The sequence below is a fragment of the Montipora foliosa genome, chromosome 12, assembly GCF_036669935.1.
Source record: "Montipora foliosa isolate CH-2021 chromosome 12, ASM3666993v2, whole genome shotgun sequence".
Classification (NCBI taxonomy): domain Eukaryota; kingdom Metazoa; phylum Cnidaria; class Anthozoa; order Scleractinia; family Acroporidae; genus Montipora; species Montipora foliosa.
Window position 1 is genome coordinate 29,802,749 of NC_090880.1, and position 17,500 is coordinate 29,820,248.

The following is a 17,500-nucleotide window of genomic DNA, read 5'->3' on the forward strand; positions in this document are numbered from 1 at the left end:
AAATAAACTTGCTAGTTTAATAATTTTTAAATCTTGGATTAACGTTAATCGGCTTTTGAACAACCGGACCCAGACTGGCTTGCGTTCATCTTTAATTTATTACAGCAAAGATATATTAATAGGCATTATTTCATTTCCGAAATTAATTAAGTTATCAGACGACCTGTGTGACCCTGCTGATGCAATCCTGTAAAAAATCAAACTGCAATTTTACTTTATAAACAGATCTGGGAATAAGCCCCTTGGACCCACTTTAATTAAAAGCAGCTTGTTGGCAACAATGTTGGAGCACTAATTGGGGACACTGTAAACTGAATTCAACAAATTAATGCAAATCAAAAGTTTTGAGAGAGAGGGGAAAACCGGAGAAACACTGCTTGGTGCAGAGTAGAAGAGAACCAACAAACGCAACCCATGACACATGTGATGCCAAGTCTGGGAATTGATCCCAGTCCAGTGCACCCCTAAAATTAGTGACAGCAGGGGAACACAACAGAAGGGAGTTATGTTATCCAAAAAAACTTCCCCTCAAATAGCTTTGGGAACAAGAATCTACTGGGTCTTTCTGCAGGTACTGGAAAGCAGTGTGTTTTTGGTCACTTGGGATTACTCTTTATTAATAATTTTGGAGTTGTTTTGTTTTCTGTCTTTTGTTTCTTTTGCTTTACGTAATCTCTGTTCCGGTACCTGCAGAAGCTGCCAATCTACTCTTTGACAATAGTTTCAAAAAGATTATTTTATTTGGAATACTAAGAAGAAAACCTAATCTTTGTCTGGTTACAATGAAATAAAACACTTATTATTAAACTGTGTTAAGTCATCTTGGACAGCAGTGTACCTTTCTGCACTCGGTCTGTTCACCATAACCTCAAGCCATTAATTATTAAAGTGCTAATTGATCAAAGTGATCTTTAAATTGGATATTATGTGTGTTGATTGGTATCTGTGGTTGAGGTTCTGTTCCCCACCGAAAATGCATGTTGGGGCGCCAGTTGGCAAGAATACTGTATTGGTTCTGAGGATGGTGATGATGATAGTGAATTGAAGACAATGATTTAATTAATGGGGATCAATATCAGGTGATCATGGTTATCTTTAACTCGACCAACAAATTATACAAAACTGCTTCTTCCTTCCTCTAGTTCACCTAGAAAGACAGTTTATTTTTTCTTTTGTGACAGCCCTTGCGAAAGAGAAGTCGCTTGCTATTGAGGTTTTAGTTCATCCTCTGGATGTTACAGATCACGATCAACACAATGACCATGCTCAAGCTGTAATAAATCATTTTCATAGGGTAGGTGTTTTTAGTTAAAGCATTCAGGTATTTTGTGATTGGGTGTTTGATGTTAATTTACTATTTCTTCTGGACGCTTGTGCTGGGCTTTTGACAGTTTGTTGAGGATCAGTCTACCTTTCAGGAGGTGACTGGCTCTGACCCTTGCCAGACCAATGCTTGGAATCTGAGGAGAAAGTGCTGCCTAACTTTGTAATTTTATCTTCAAAATCGTTCAAACGCTATGCCAATTTATTGGAGGGTGCAGGTGGGTGCCATAAAGGTAGCAAGAGATGAGGCAGCACTTCTCCTCAGCGGCAAGGTGGTGACCATGGCAACTGAGGCAGAATCCACCTCCCAAGCACCTGTCAACAAAAGCAAGCATACAAAAAAGCAACTCAAGCCAAAGCACATCGCAATGGCCATGCAAACCTCCCTGAAGACCACTGAACCTTGAGTCTTACAGGTTTTAGTCTGTCTAGTTCCAGACAATGATTTTTTTGACTCATCATTGAGGGCCAGTTCAGGGGTGTACATTAGGGTTAATTTTTATTTAACGGGTTTCCAACCCTTTTTTAAAATTGGTTTTATAAGAGATACATAAAGCTGCACTTTTCCTGCAATTACTCCACAGTATTTACATGTACACTGTACGATAATATATCAATATTACACTACTTAGTCAATATGCCAATACTCTGGTGCATAGCTACCCATAACTCAGAAACATAAACCAGAATTAAGAATGATAGCTAAATGTTTCACGAACTCGCAAAGAAACTGTCATTTTCTTTGTGGCATTTTAAGGTTTTTTTAATTTCTTCCTACAGCGAGCATTCAGTTTAACATATTTGTTGCATTTTGCTAATTATTGCAAGGATTATTATTAAATTTGAGCTATTTTTTTCATCAGATTGACATTTTAGTAAACAACAGTGGACGATCTCAGAGAAGCCTTGTTCTTGATGCTCCAAGCATTGATGTTGATCAAGCTATGTTGAATATTAATGTAATTGGACCCATTTCTTTGACCAAAGCAGTTTTACCTCACATGATAAAACAAAAATCTGGACAGATTATTGTCACAAGCAGTGTAGCAGGCAAACTTGGTTAGTATGACAAATTTATACACATGTCATTTGAATTTTTCCTTACTTGTCTAGTAACAATGGACATCCTAGGACCAGAAATGAGTTTTCTGGCTGTTGCAAAGAGAATGGGGTGTAGTTTAACACCACTTAATATGTCTCAAGTGGTTTTGACTTGGTCCTGTGTCAGATTAATATCTCATTTCTTTACTTGTCTTACTAGTAAACTAGCTATCGATGAGTACCAACGAGACAGTTAATTAATATAATACATAGTTTTCAGATTTGTATTAGAGTGCCATTTTTGGAAGCCAATAATAGTTGTAATTTTTTATTTCAAAGTACTGCAACTCATCTGGAATTATTTAAGTTACCAATAACACAATATAAGAAACTTTAAAATCAAGGTAAAGTGTTGTAGAACTACAAATTATTTTCAAACCAGTTGTAAGAAAGGGTGTTTTTTTCATTTGTTTGAGACAGGCTCTCCTGGCCAAGCAACTTACAGTGCAACTAAATATGCAATCCAGGTTTGTGTATCTCATTTTTGCTAAATTGAGTGATGTGTTTACAATATGCATATGAATGGGAGTTCTTTTATCACTGGTAGATGTGATATGACACTGGTAAAAATGTTGTAGACTTTGTCGTAGATAATCAGTGTTCATATCCAGCCATGAAGCAGGGTATTCGATAGCTTTTTAATTGTACCGGATTTGATATTGAAAGTACCGAACATTGTTATTTTGTGCTTTAAGGCTGATTGCCTTGAGAGCGAATTCTCAAAGAAACCTTCAAGTCCCCTATAAATTACCAGTACTGTACAGAAATGCTGTTTGCATTTTTGAGTTTTGTGAAAAAAGGAAACTAAACTTATCCCATGAGTGCAATGCCAACAGACCGATTATACCATTTAGTAACAATAGAGCAAAATGTGACTTCTTGTTAGTTTGAAGGATTTATTGGGCATCACTGCCTTGTGTTTCTTCAGCCCATGGCTTCCTGAGATATGTAAAACAACATCTACAAATTTATAGCGTCAAAGTACTGGACGTGAAATGGTAAACAACCGGACAAAATGTCCACTGAGCCTCCAGCATCAAACAAAAACCCTGCAGGAAACATAAGGCGTCTAAACCAAGACATTGAACCAAAACTGTATTTAAATTTCTAATAGGAAAAAAGAAGGAAAATAAAATATGGGGTTCTGGAACATTTAAGAGGAATTTTGATTCTAGGATCACTCTATCAACAAAGTAGATATAATTAATTTTTGTGCTTTTCTATTATTTTGCAACTGCTGTCATGACGCTTTAGGGATATTTTGGGGCACTGGGCATGGAAGTAAATGAGCACAACATTGGCGTAACACTAGTATGTCCAGGACCTGTCCAAACTGACGTTGTGGCGAATGCATTCACAGAAGATGTCAACAAGGTATAACATAATGTGACACAATAATTTGTAACCAAAAAATGGTGAAGGTGATTAGGATATCATGAGACCCCAGGTTCAAGACTCGTTTTGACTACTGGTTGCATTTGATCGTGGTAGTCTCTGATTCAACTTCTCTACTGCACTTTTTAGTAGCCTTGAAGTGGTTCTTTGATTCTGATGTATCATTAATGTTTCATTGACCCTGAAATGCGTCTATGAGGAGTGGTCTATTAAGTGTGTGAAGAGAGCTTACTGTACAAACTATTAACTAGTTTACATGGAGTGTGAGAGGTCTAATTTAACAAAATTATTATCGCAGTTGGATGGCTTGTTGCCTATTACATTGTCTATTATTTTGGCTGGAAGTTGGTCCTGATATCAAGAAAGGTAGATCCTTTACCTTGGGTTCTTGGCAGATGCATTTCAGGAAGTGTTTCATCTAAAACCAACAAGAAACATAAATTCCTCTGGCTTGTCCAACAATAATTTTTCATGTCAATAAAGGATGGGTCAGAACTCTGTGGTATCTGGTCGGGAATTGTGTTTCGGTCAATCTAGCAGTACTACTGTCAGAAGGTAAGCTGCAGGTTGCGGAAAGTAGTTTAACGTATGATAGTTCTGTATGACTTGGGATACAAAAAACAAAGCATAACAATGAAATTAATTCAGGGTTTGCAAAAGTATGTCATGGTACCGTACCTGGATTGGTTAAGCAGGATTGTTAATAACAGTGCTACTAGAAATGGTGACCTTGACAGAAATATCGCTAAATCGTGTTTGAAAATGAATTGGAAGATTGAATGAGAGCCCACTAAGTACAATACACAGATTCCAGACTGCTCTCTGCCAGCAACTCGTTTTGGAATGGTAGTTCATTAAATAGGAACAAACTCATGGACATTCCCAGTAGAACAGACAAGCGATACACAAAACTGACTCAAGATTACACTGAAAATGTTGATTTTAAACAATAATATTATGGCTCACCTGACAGACAACCAATAATATTAACATTTCCGCGGACCAGTCAGCTCAACAACTAGAGAGCTCATGTTGTTGAAACATCAAATTGTATCCAATTTAAGTCTTGATTTATACTCAATCTTAAGACTAACCTCACCCAGTCGACTAAACTCTGTTGTCAAACATTTAACAAAAATATTTTTTCCTTCATGTGTGTGTCTCTAGCAATTCAAAGACAAAGCAAGTGTCAAACCGGACAGCAATAGAATGCCACCAGCTCGCTGTGCCCAGCTAATGACTATTGCCATAGCCAATAGGATGACAGAAGTATGGATTTCCCCTAACCCAGTCTTGCTGTTTGTGTATGTCAGTCAGTACTGTCCAGTTCTCTTTAACTGGTAAGCCATGGGGTTTTCTTATAGATCTAGTTTATTCCACTATCACAAAACTGGAAAAAAAAAAAATTATGAAAAGGGCATAAAAACTGACGATAAGAAGTCACGACCCCTCGATCTCTCCGATGTCATTTTCAAGTGCGAATAAAAATATACTTAGCAACTATTTACCGAAGTGGAGGAGGCTAGTGGAAGCAGCGAGGTAAATATCTACCACTAACTACCGACACTGAGACGAATAGTTATTTTAGTATATACTAAAACAGTGAGATAACAGAACACAAAAAGGTGATTTTAACTCATTTATTCCTGCAAAGATTACAACATTTTTGGGCGCAAATTCCGCGCCAATTGCTCGGAGGTGAATAGCAAAGGATATCCGTGAAAGCGCGTTTTGATTGGCTGGTAGGAAATATGAGCATGTATCAAGATAATCTGTTTCAATCAAGACGTAAAAAAACCAGCATTTTCCTTCATTTTGTTGAATTATCTTTGAGAAATATTAAGCAATAGAGGACGTTTTCCGTGTTTCCATAGCCTCATCTAAACACTCGGGGGAGTTGGGAGAATTCTCGACAGTTATGCAAACCCTCGACTGCATCTCGGGTTTTCATAACTGTCTCGAATTCTCCCAACTCCCCCGAGTGTTTAAATGAGGCTATGGAAACACGGAAAACGTCCTCTATTGCTTAATTAGCATAAATATGTTTCCAACGTTGTTCCTTCGTATCGTTGGTTTTTTTTTTACAAAATTGATTTCTAAGAAATTACTCATTAAGAAAAGGGAATGTCATAGAAAATGTTTGGAAACTTCAAAAGTACATCACAATTCAATCACAATCCCTCTCTTTATTCAAACCATCGGTTTGATTAATAATCACGTTCTTTAATTAATTAACTAACTTCGAAAAAACTGTTTTGCTTTAGTACTGACACCTTCCAATTACTAGACTCTTTGATCTTCTTTAAAAAAGGACAATAAACGGTAAGCCCTGTTCCTAAGTTCTTCAGGGGGCACCCAATGAAAGATTTCCTGAAATATCTGTCGGGATGGAATGTTGCCTACATAATTTTACGATTTCCTCCTAGTAAGCCTCTAGACTTTTCGAGGAGTTACTCAAACATCACCTTCAAGATAAGAGATTCGCACCCAGGAAAAAAAACTAATTTATCCCCTTCTTGGCACTAAAAAAGTACGTTTTCGGGAGGCAAATAGTTAACTGCAGGGGAGTTCAAAGGATGTATGTAATGTTCAGCTTACTTTTTCTGAAAGAGAGTTTTGATTCCGTAAACATTTCGAACACCGAAATCCGAACGGGCGAAAAGTTAAAGCAAATTGGAAATGTCTCTTTTAAAAGCCGGCAGTTTTAAGGGAATATTTCTACGTTCCTTGCAATGGATACAGCCGAGCTGTATCCATCGCAAGGAACTTAGTAGAAACATTCCTTTAAAGCTTTAACTTCAGATTTGTTTTTCGGGAACCTCTGATACTTGTTAACTATGATCTGGGATGTTTTAAAAACCTATAAATTGTACCAGAGAGGAACTCGGATCTTGGCTTGTTGATCTTTTTTCATACAAACAGTCAGATAGCAGTTTAATCCTGAGATCATCGCATCCTTATAGAGTGTATTTTTAACCTGAATTTTTGTGAATCATTTGATTTTCCCTAACCCCCCAACCCCTCTCTGTGTTCTAAGCCTCCCCCTCTCCCCCCTCAAAGGTTCCCTATTAGAAAAGATCCCCCGAGTGGCTCAAGGCATGATCACTTTTAAAGAAAAGGATGTAAAATTAATAACTTTGTTGTTCTTAGGTGTGCCACACGTATTGCAATGAAACAAGTCCGAAGGATGCGTGAGGCCGAAACAGAATCAAGGTATGTGGAGGACTCGCTCGACTTTTATCCCATCAGAGAGATTACTATAGAAAAATTCTAGGGATTTTTGGAATTTTAAATGTTGTCGCCAAACAAAGTTTGCCAATAACAGTGCGGAGCTTAAGCAAGGACGACGACGAAAACGACGCCAACGAGAATGTCGTCTACAAATATCATTTCCCGTTATTGTAATAAAGGTTTTGCACGGCAGCCATGTTGCATGGCAGGAACAATAGATTCTTTTTCCCATGGGAACAAATGTTCTTTCTAATGCAAAACATTTTCATCGTTCCTGCCATGCAACATGGCTGCCGTGCCAAACCTCTATTGTGTGGTTGTTTGGGGAGAAAAATTTTAAAGTTTCGTCATGCTTTCACCGTGCAACGGTGGCTCAATTGTTTGAGCACCGGGCTGCCATGCGGGAGGTCGTGAGTTCGACTCCGGCCGGACCAACACTCAGGGTCTTAAAATAACTGAGGAGAAAGTGCTATCTTTGTAATAACATCCGCTAATGGTTAAGACTTTCAAGTCTTCTCGGATAAGGACTATAAACCGTACGCCCCTTCTCACAAATATCTTCTATGTTGATAAGTCCCCTGTGGCACGTTAAAGAACCAACACACTATTCGAGAAGAGTAGGGGATGAAGTTCCCGGTGTTTTGGCTGCCCTTCGTGAGTGTATGGGTGGGTGGGTATAGAAGGTCCACATCAGCTGTATAGCTGCCAATACTTAAACCTGCTCGGACACAACCTGAAATTTGGTAAATTCACGTCGTTGTCAGGACGAGGACGGCAAAGAAATGTACCAAAATGAAAAACGCACGTGCTGAACGTCCAGAGCTTTTGTTTTTGCTCCTTAAAGCTATGGTTTTGTGGCGTTCTCGTAGCCGTGGTCGTCCTCCTTGCGTAAGCTCCTTAAATAGACACCGAGGACAACATACACCAGCGAAAGCGAATCCGTGCAGTCTGCACTACCTAAAAGGCGGGAAAACAGTTGCGTCGAACTTGCATACAAGCATGTGCATGTTTTGTCTTCAGCGCTGTTGGGCTTAAAATGTAGCTCGATTCTTTTAAGCCAGTCACTAAGTGTGGAAATTGAAAACCAATGAAATGGCGAAATAACAATTATTGTTTTCGAAACACAATTGAAAACCGCTTTATCATTATACGTGCGGTGTACTTTTTTTTGTTGCTCAAATCAGAGTCAAGTATGGTTTGAGTTGAGATCTTCTCATCTCGCTACTCGAGGTTGAGGTTGATAAATGAAAGGCAGTGGTTATTCGTACGTGACTCGTACACCGACCTACGTTTGCTATTCATAAGGGAGTCTTCTTAGAATGATTATGATAGGTTCTAGGCCTAACCTTGAACGAAATAGCCACGCAGTTATTAAAAGCTAACCGTTTTAACTGAAATGGGTGCTTAGACTTAGTTGAAGACTGTTTATCGGCGCTATTTGAAATGGGTACTTAGAAACACAAGGCAGGTCAGATGGCCTGTGACATCGAACGAAGAAGGTATTTCGTGAAATTAAACAGGCGTCCATTTCGTTGCTTGATCGCTGAACTGCATATAAGGGAATTAAGACGGGATAAGACTTTCCGATTGTTGTTGAACCAGTAATAGGGAGCTTACGAAACGACGACGCCGACGGCAACGACGACGCTACAAAACAATAGGTTTAGTGAGCAAAAACAATGGCTCTGCACGTGCGTTTTACATTTTGGTACATTTCTTTGCCGTCATCTCCTAAATGACGACGTGAAATGACCAAATTCAAGGTTCTGTGGAGGACGTTAGCACATGACGATGAATTTTCAGTTCTCTCTCTACGCTTCCAACTCACTCATACCGGTTTAATTCCTCGACAGTTACTACACATTTTTAACGCGAAACGACATGAAATAGTTTCGTAGTGATATGAATAACGCGAACTTGTATTTTTAAATGAAGTCCTCGTAACCGTCGTCGTCCTGTTTCGTAAGCTCCCTACCAATCACTCTAAGAAGACTCTCGTATGAATAGCAAATATACACGAAGGTCGGTGTACGGGTCGTGTACGAATAGCCACTTTGTAAAAGAAAATACAATTTTGGATTTTCGCTGATGTTCTGACGTGATCTAGGTACTCTCCGTGCCTGGGAACTGTTGCACGTGGTCGAATTCCTGTACTAGAGAAAAATGTTAGAAGTTGTCCGTCACTGGAGTTACCTTTTTAATTGTTTCTTTCCAGGAAAGAAGATTGATCTGGCAGTGAAGGAAGTAACGAGGAATTTTATTATCGACGTAGTTCGACGATGGCCATTCAGAGCAACGTACAGCAGGAGCACGTGATCCGCCTCTTAGCCAATCAACGTATAATGTCTCCATGAACTTGACCTTTAACAAATATTCTCCGAAGGCGAGATGAATATCGTTGAATAAAAACAGAGACGAAGTCGAGGTTTTTATTCACTGATATTCACCGAGCCTGACGTGAATAATTGTTTTAGAATATGTACATTAGGTGATTATTTGAACAAATATGCATTTTCTTTAAAAATATTAATTTCTTCAACTGTCACTTCGACAAAACGGCTCGCGGCCATTTTGAAAAAACCGCTTAGGTGATTATTGCGTAATAGTCACCTCAAGTGCAACCAATCAGCGCAGAGAATTTTCAATAATCACCTGCGTAATTAAACTAATAACAACGATTAAACTTCTAAAAGCGATGAAGAACGCGGAATCAAAAATTAAGGTAACCAGGTTTTGAGAAAACGGACCACTAAACGGTGGGGTTCCACTTTTTCTCTTTGTTAAGGGCTACTGTTATTACAGTTTTTGCAGTGGGTGAGAGCCACCTTTTCAATCTTTAAATTTCATGTCTGCTTTCAAAACGGAAACAATCCCCACTCCTCTCTCCCTCTCCCTCTCTTTGCCTCTCTCTCTCTCTCTCTCCCTGAAAAAAATAAACAATAATATTAATAATAACTTGATTTGTTATGATTTGACTGACCTCTTTGCTCGGCTCTAAAAGCTTGAGGGTTCAATAAAATGATCGTTATTGATTTTTACTGCGCACCAGAAGTTAATGTTGGTGTTGATGGAAAGAATTCCCCCCCCCCCCCCTCCCCAGGAAATTTTTAAAATAGAACACTCAGAAACGCTGTCTCCAGTTTTTCTGGAATCCAAGAATCAGTTCCCCAGGCAAGGCTGGAGCTCACTCAGATTCTCTTTAAAAACTAAGTAAACAAATATATATTGATAAAAAATAAAACAAACCCCTCAAATATTGGCATCAAAGTACCGGACATGGAACGGTAAACGATCGGACGAAAACTTCCGGCCCCAAACGAAAATCCTGCCGGACCCATTAAATATATGTTATTTGCCAGCTGTGAGGTCTGGACTCCGCCAAGAAAAGGGGCCAGGGCCAGTCAGTTTACGTATGAGCCTAACCAAAATGTTGGCTGTGTAAACGGTAAACAAAATGGTACGAACCACTTTTTGATCGGTCCGAACCAAGTGCTGTCTGTAGTGTAAATGACCCTTCATGCTATTGTCAGAGAGTGTCCGTAAGTCCCAACTCTTGCTACAGCAACGGTATACAGCACTGATCAAAGGCCCTCAAATTCGGGGACCTGGTATAGTTTTTCTTTTTTCGAATTTCGAAAATGCCATTAAATAGCGCTTTTCACGGTTAGTTTTTCTCATTTGCATTACAATGTAATCTAACGTGGATGCGAGGCAATTTCGGGTTAAAACTACAAAATAGCCCGAAATTGCCTCACAGACATGCTATATTAGATTGTAATGCAAATCAGAAAAACTAACCGTGAAAAGGGCTATTCTCTAACATAATGCGTAGTTAGTATTAGGAAAATTTATCTTTTAGGGAGCGTTCACAAAAAACTTGTTGGAGGGACCCTACTTGCTGCACTAAACATTTTCAGGGACACCCTTTTAATTTTAGCATCCTTAAAATTTGAGACACCCCCAAACTACCTCATGGCCACAAACCAAAACAAAGAACGAGCGAAACATGTATTAAGGCAAAAACAGAAAAACGTCTCCAAAGAGTAAAAGAATAATAATAATAAACCCCTCAAATATTGGCATCAAAGTACTGAACATGGAATGGGAAATCACCGAACGAAAAGTCTGGCCTCCAGCCTCAAACGAAAACCCTGGACTGCTGCCGAGGAGATCAACACCAAGAAACTAAAAATGTTTAGTATTACCCAACTAGTGGACTAATGCAAATCCTGCATTTTGATTGGCTACGCTACTAGAGACTATTATTAATAGTTCTCGAGTAGCGAAAAGCGTGACGCTTTCTTTCGTTTTATTCCCAAATAAATATTTCTTTACTGACTTGCATTTGCTAACTCTATTATTGCCTTTTCTGTCCGACTAGGCGGGTGATACTAAAACAATTAGACCCTTCGCCCTCAAGGGCCACGGGTCAATAGCCCATTCGGCTTCGCCTCGTGGGCTATTGACCCGTAGCCCTTGCGGGCTCCGGGTCTAATTGTTAAATATCAAGACGAACAATTTTCTTGGAAGAAAATATATCACACAGTAGTATGAAGGTCCAAATCTGAACTCTCATAGAACGAAAACCATTGCTAAATGAAATCTTACTTAGGAAGCGCCTAAAAGAGTCGTCCATTCAAATATGTACTCGAGAGAACAAAATTATGACAAAGGAAACCAGACCACGGCAAGGGAGTCATCTAGGCCTGGCTAATGACAATTCTTGTTTTCATTACTTAAGAGGTACCCCTGGAAGTGTTGAAAAGCTGTTGAAAGACGAAAAAAAATTCACCAGATACATCTTTTTAAGAATGCGAAAAAACCAGCCTTGCTTTCGTACAAAAAAAATCAGGGTAGGTCACCGAGCTAAGTTTCGAAATATCGCTGAAATTATTTCCGGTGCATGAATTTAAACGCGTTCTACACGCGTGATCCCACGAGGTTTCAGTTGGACACGCCCCTTTCCTCTAAATGACTTTCCCAGGTTACCCTCCGTTGAAAGCTAACTGTCACGCTATTGGCACGAGAATTATGTTAGAGGATTTTCCTTACGTAGAAAGCGAACTTCTGAAAATTACTGGATCACATGTGAGTATCATTGTGTGCATTGTTTGATGTACGTACGAGCCATAATCGATGGACGAGGGACGTATTCTGCCTTATTTCATACCGGTATCTGGATTTGGTGGGAATTGTTCGCTATGGGATGCTTTTGATCGTTCAAAGTTACTCCCCTTCCGAGCCAAAAGGCCACACAGATGTCCCGAAGCAGGTCTGTTTCAAGTGATAAATGCACTTATCCCCAGGATATTTTACCAAGAGATCATTTTGTTTGGTTATCTGCAGCTGGAATTTAATACCACCCCTACCCTTCAAAAGCTTTCAAAGGATGGTTAGTTTTTGTAACCAGGGGGTCTGGTTAGCTGGCAACAAATATTGTTCCTTCAGATTTTGTTTTAAAGGTACTGACACAAATAAATGAAAGTGAACAGCCCACTCAAGATCTGATTGTTTTAGTTTTCTCTGGTGCTCTTGCACCCAATGGGCTATTGACCCGTGGCCCTTGAGGGCGAAGGGTCTAATTGTTTTAGTATCACCCAACTAGTCGGACAGTAAAGGCAATAATAAAGCTAAAATGCAAGTTAATATGTATATGTAATCCTTGTCGCGCCTAGGTGGCACATAAGGCTGAGACCAGAGATTTCTATTGCTCCCTGTCCATTGTTGCCTTCTCAAGCTCTTTCCATGTCTTCACTGTTGTTTTCATTTCTGCCTTGATCGTCCTCCTCAAAGTTTCTCGTGGACGACCTCTCTTCCTTCTTCCACTATCTGGTGTCTACCTTATGCAGTTCGTGTTATACTATCTCGGTCTTTCCTGATAACATGCCCAAGCCGCCTCCATCTTCTTTGCATTTTTACCGTGGTGATGTCTCGCTGGCCTGTCCTTTGATATAGTTCCTTGTTTGTGATCTTCTGGGGCCAGTATATCCTGCATATCTTTCTCAGGCTAATGCAAGTTAAAGAAATATTTCTTTGGGAATAAAACAAAAGAAAGCGTCACACTTTTCGCTACTCTAGGAATATTATTAATAATAGTCCTCTAGTAGCGTAGCCAATCAAAATGCAGGATTTGCATTAGTCCACTAGTTGGGTGATACTAAAAAGGAGGTAGTAGATCCACAATAATTATTGCTGCCCTCAAAATGTTTAATGTGAACTTGGTCTTTGATTCTTCTTCTTTGTACCATGTGATAGCAGTGTGTGTTTTGTTTTTTGCCAATTTCCCACCTCAGGAAGACTGGGATTGTAACAACACATTCCCAAAAGAATGAAAGAATGCGTACAATAGAAGAGTGAGGTGTTCCAAGGGTTAAGCAACATATAAGGTCCAAAAATTATTTTGCGACAGTTGTAAACGGTTTGTTTGAAAAATATACATATGACAGCAAGAATCTCTAAAGTAAATTTAATAATTTTGTTTCAAATGTGGTAAAATTTTTCACATTTTTTCAGTGTTGCCGTACTAGTCAGAAGTCGACTAAAGATTGCTTTTTTTTGGCATCTGATTTGATAGTGTGGCACTCAAAAGAACAATATTTTAATTTAAAGAAGTCTTTATTTGGGATTCTTGCTAAAACAATATCTGGCATGCATTTTCTAATAAAATTATAATAATTTCGCTTTTTCATAATACTTGTTGGTAAATTATTTTACACTTAAACTCATTGACTCATAGGAATGAGAGTTCTGTTAAGCATGTAGTGATATCTTTAATGAGCCCTCAGTTTTCCTCTGGCATGAGTGTGACATAGAGAACTATCAAATTGTTGAGATTTTTGTTCTTTTCTTCCCTTAAACGTTTTCTGAGGCGAGGAACAATCAAAACAGCAATTATAATGTATTTTCTTTCTTGTCTTTCTTCATGGATTTCAGATCAGTTAGAACAATGACATACAGTGTCAATAAAAGCCCCTTAGTTTGGATCACAGTTCGTGATGGAACTAAACTTGCCAGTAAACTATGGATGCCAGAAGCTGTCATCAAGTCTGACATAAAGGAAAAATTCCCTGCTATACTTGGTGAGGATTAGACTTTTTTTTTCTGACTTCAATGCCAATGAGGTTTTGATTATGATTGATGATCGCTATCCAACAGGAGAAAAAAAGAGGACTTTTCTTGGCAGTTATTGTAAGGTTCTGGCCATTGACTGGCCAGGTCAGTTGGCTGAGAATCAGTACTCTATGTGCAGCCACAGTTTAAAACCCCTCTCGGAAAAAAAAGACTCAGTCTAAAAAATAATTGGGAAGAAAGTGCTTTCTTTGTCATTATATCAGCTTCTGCAAATAGTTAGACTTTCAAGTCTTCTTGGATAAGGGCTGAAGACAGTGGGCCCAGTAATGATGTTTTATTTATGAATGTGTACTTAATTTATGCATTGACCTACATCTAGGTTCCGTGATGTGTCATGTTTTTGCTGAATGAGTACATGTACACTTGATTCATCATGATTAAACGTTGTATTTAGTGTATTTACTTTGTAATGCTTGCCTTAGACAAATCTTTTATATGCACAGGCCCTTGCTGTTAACACTGGGAGATATATCAAAGATCATGCACACTGTTCACAAAGAATGGGACATAGGGTTCTTGGTGTTGTGGTCTAAAGTAAAAAAAAAAATTGTTTCGTTAATCGCAGAATTCTTGCCATATCGCCGCATAGATTGGACAGCCCAGAGGGATGAGAATTCTCATTCATATTTTTGTTGCCATGGTTATGTATGTGTGCGTGTGGACATGCGGGGATCAGGGGATTCGGAAGGGTATTGCTATGATGAGTACGAGGTTCAAGAACAGGAGGACTGCTGGGATGTCATCAGCTGGATTTCTCAACAAGAGTGGTGCAATGGTAATGTTGGTGAGTTTTGCCTTTTGAAAAATAAGGCATGAGAAAATTGATCAAAGTGATATTCCGGTTAATCCCAAGTTACCTGTGGTCAAAACCTACTGATTGCCACGGTAGTTTACCCTCAACAGAATGATAAATGCATAAATAGGTTATAGTGCTATAGGAAAGTTGCTATGATGGAAACACGGCGATGGAGTAGTTGTGTTGAGTAATGGTAATAATTATTATGAATAAAAAATTGTATGAACTTGCTCAATGCTCGTGGTCACTTGTAATGTTTGAAAGTTCTCAAATAGCTTTTGTCATAGTTGATAAAAACAGATGATTGCAAAGCACTTTGGGATTGAAATGCGGACAAACATCGCTATAATGTCTTTGTCATTGTCCACATATTAATCCCATCATGCTTTGGGCACTAAAGCGTGACTTCAATTAAAGAGAGTGCTATTGTATAAATTTGAATATGGCTTGCACAATTTTGAGAACTTTCAAAACAACATATAAATTGATAAATGCACCCATATTTGTTCAATTTCCTATACCTATATCCACTTAGTCTAATAATTATAATGTGCTTTTAAAAAGGAATGTTTTCACAGGGGAGATCTCTGAGTATCCTTTCTTTCCAGGATCCTCAAGGACTTCCCACAACAACAATGATTATGTTGATGATAAGATTGATGAATGAAATCTGACTATTCCAATGAAATGTTGTGCAAAGGGGCTTAATGGTCAAACACGTTCTTAAAACTCAATGGGGTGTGAATTTTTTTTTTTTATTGTTTAGCTGCAACTTTGCTATCGCTAAAAGGTAATATCATTTTGTAAATTTTGTTTCAGGCATGTATGGGAAAAGCTGGGGTGGATTTAATGGCCTCCAGCTTGCGGCAATGCAGCCCCCTGCTCTCAAGACCATTATTTCCACTTATTCCACTGATGATCGTTATTCCGATGACATACATTATCGTGGTGGATGTGTTCTTGCAAGGGAGATGCTGTCCTGGGCTCATATCATGTTGCTCTGGAATGCACGGCCTCCTCATCCTGACAGTTTGGGTTCAAGGTATGATACGACAACCTTATTTAGAGACTCACTGAGAGGCAGATGCAATTAACCTTTTACAGTTGTCTAACTTGCGGCCCTCTAGCTGTACCGGCGAGGACAGACCACAACACCAAGAACTCCATGCCCTACTCTTTGTGAATAATATGTGTGGCTTCTTTTACATCTCACAGGGTTATGAACATTGAAGGGTTGTGAGATGGGCCTACGGTTTATCGTCCTTGTCCGAGAAGACTTAAGACTGTCTAACCATTTGCAAATGTCATTGCAAAGGCCGCACTTTCTCCTCAGTGATTTAAATGACCCTGAGTGTTGGTCCGGCCAGAGCTTTTGATCCTGCAACCTCCAGCACAGCGACACTAAAGTTAGTGTGTACCTTCCTTCAGCCTGGTGTTGTATCCCCACATGTGGTTGAAATCGAATGTGCCTTGCTAATTGTTTTTTGAAAGCTTATGTCTGTCTTGTCTTTTTGTCCAGAGTTATAGCACCCATTAGTCTCTGAGAAAATTCAAACTAGTAGTCAGAATTTCGTAGGGGTCGACCCCTGATAGGGTTTCCTCCCCCCCCCCCCCCCCCCCACCTCTGGGTGGGGGGATTTCATTATAAAGGGATGGAGATGCTCGTTGGAAATTGTGAATTTAACCCCAAAAGGAGACCAATCTGGGTGTGGCCGAGGCTTTTTTTCACGCCAAAAAGACACCACATTTAAAACACATTAAATATATATTTTTGTATTTCTTCACGTTCAACCCTCAACGACCTCAACGGTACCGTCACGGCTACATATGAAGGTGTTTTGCCCAGAAAAGCCTAAGTGAGCACAAAATCCGAAATTCACAGCCCTAAGAGAGATAATGAACTCATCGCCCCTCTTCCATATGCGATCCCCCCCCCCCCCCATCCTCGTGGAAGAACTCTTATTTTAAGCATGTCAGTTTTTTTTGTGTGTGTGTGTGTGGGAAACATCACTTAAACAACATCTGTTTGAATATCTGTTTGATGAACTCATAGGTGGAAAGAAGTGTGGTTAGATCGCTTGAAGAAATCAAGCGAACCGTGGGTCCACAAATGGCTGTCACATCAGACTCGAGATCAATACTGGCAGCATGGCTCTGTGGCAGTTGATTACTCCTCTATCACCTGCCCTGTGTTCCTCATTGGAGGATTCTCAGATCTCTACACTGATGCAGTTTTCCGCATGGTACAACATCTCAAATGCCCAGTCCGTGCAGTTATTGGACCATGGTCCCATGCATGGCCCTTGGACGCTTCCCCTGGGCCTCAAATAGACCACCTTAAAGAGTGCCTCAGATGGTGGGACTGCCATTTAAAGGGCTTACCAACAGGGGTCATGGATGAGCCTCGACTAAAGCTCTTCATTAGAGAAGGTACGTCGCTCACACCAAAATTAAATACGAAGCAAATTACGTTGTCTGTTGGATAAACGTCATTTTTTTTATCAAAACCAAAAAATGCAAAGT

General features: G+C 39.4%; 2 protein-coding genes across 4 annotated transcripts in view; both read left to right on the forward strand.

The window, feature by feature from the left end:
* LOC137979926 (dehydrogenase/reductase SDR family member 7-like) overlaps window positions 1-10,087 on the forward strand; it is a 12,628-nt gene extending 2,541 nt beyond the window's left edge. Inside the window, exons 2-8 of the mRNA XM_068827240.1 lie at window positions 1,182-1,294; window positions 2,187-2,382; window positions 2,845-2,891; window positions 3,679-3,798; window positions 4,987-5,159; window positions 6,970-7,032; window positions 9,266-10,087. Coding sequence (XP_068683341.1) covers window positions 1,182-1,294; window positions 2,187-2,382; window positions 2,845-2,891; window positions 3,679-3,798; window positions 4,987-5,159; window positions 6,970-7,032; window positions 9,266-9,278 — 725 coding nt within the window. The 3' untranslated portion in view covers window positions 9,279-10,087. The remainder of the gene's footprint in view (window positions 1-1,181; window positions 1,295-2,186; window positions 2,383-2,844; window positions 2,892-3,678; window positions 3,799-4,986; window positions 5,160-6,969; window positions 7,033-9,265) is intronic.
* A 1,869-nt stretch (window positions 10,088-11,956) lies between these two features.
* Window positions 11,957-17,500, forward strand: part of LOC137979013 (cocaine esterase-like) — a 15,047-nt gene continuing 9,503 nt past the window's right edge. The window contains exons 1-6 of one of the 3 annotated variants that reach the window (XM_068826162.1): window positions 11,957-12,135; window positions 12,216-12,322; window positions 13,984-14,129; window positions 14,747-14,965; window positions 15,797-16,019; window positions 17,031-17,407. In XM_068826162.1, the coding sequence (XP_068682263.1) occupies window positions 12,309-12,322; window positions 13,984-14,129; window positions 14,747-14,965; window positions 15,797-16,019; window positions 17,031-17,407 (979 nt within the window). In that variant the 5' untranslated portion in view covers window positions 11,957-12,135; window positions 12,216-12,308. Of the gene's footprint in view, window positions 12,139-12,215; window positions 12,323-12,396; window positions 12,513-13,983; window positions 14,130-14,746; window positions 14,966-15,796; window positions 16,020-17,030; window positions 17,408-17,500 lie in introns of those variants that run through there. The other 2 variants (XM_068826163.1, XM_068826164.1) reach the window with 2 other exon arrangements.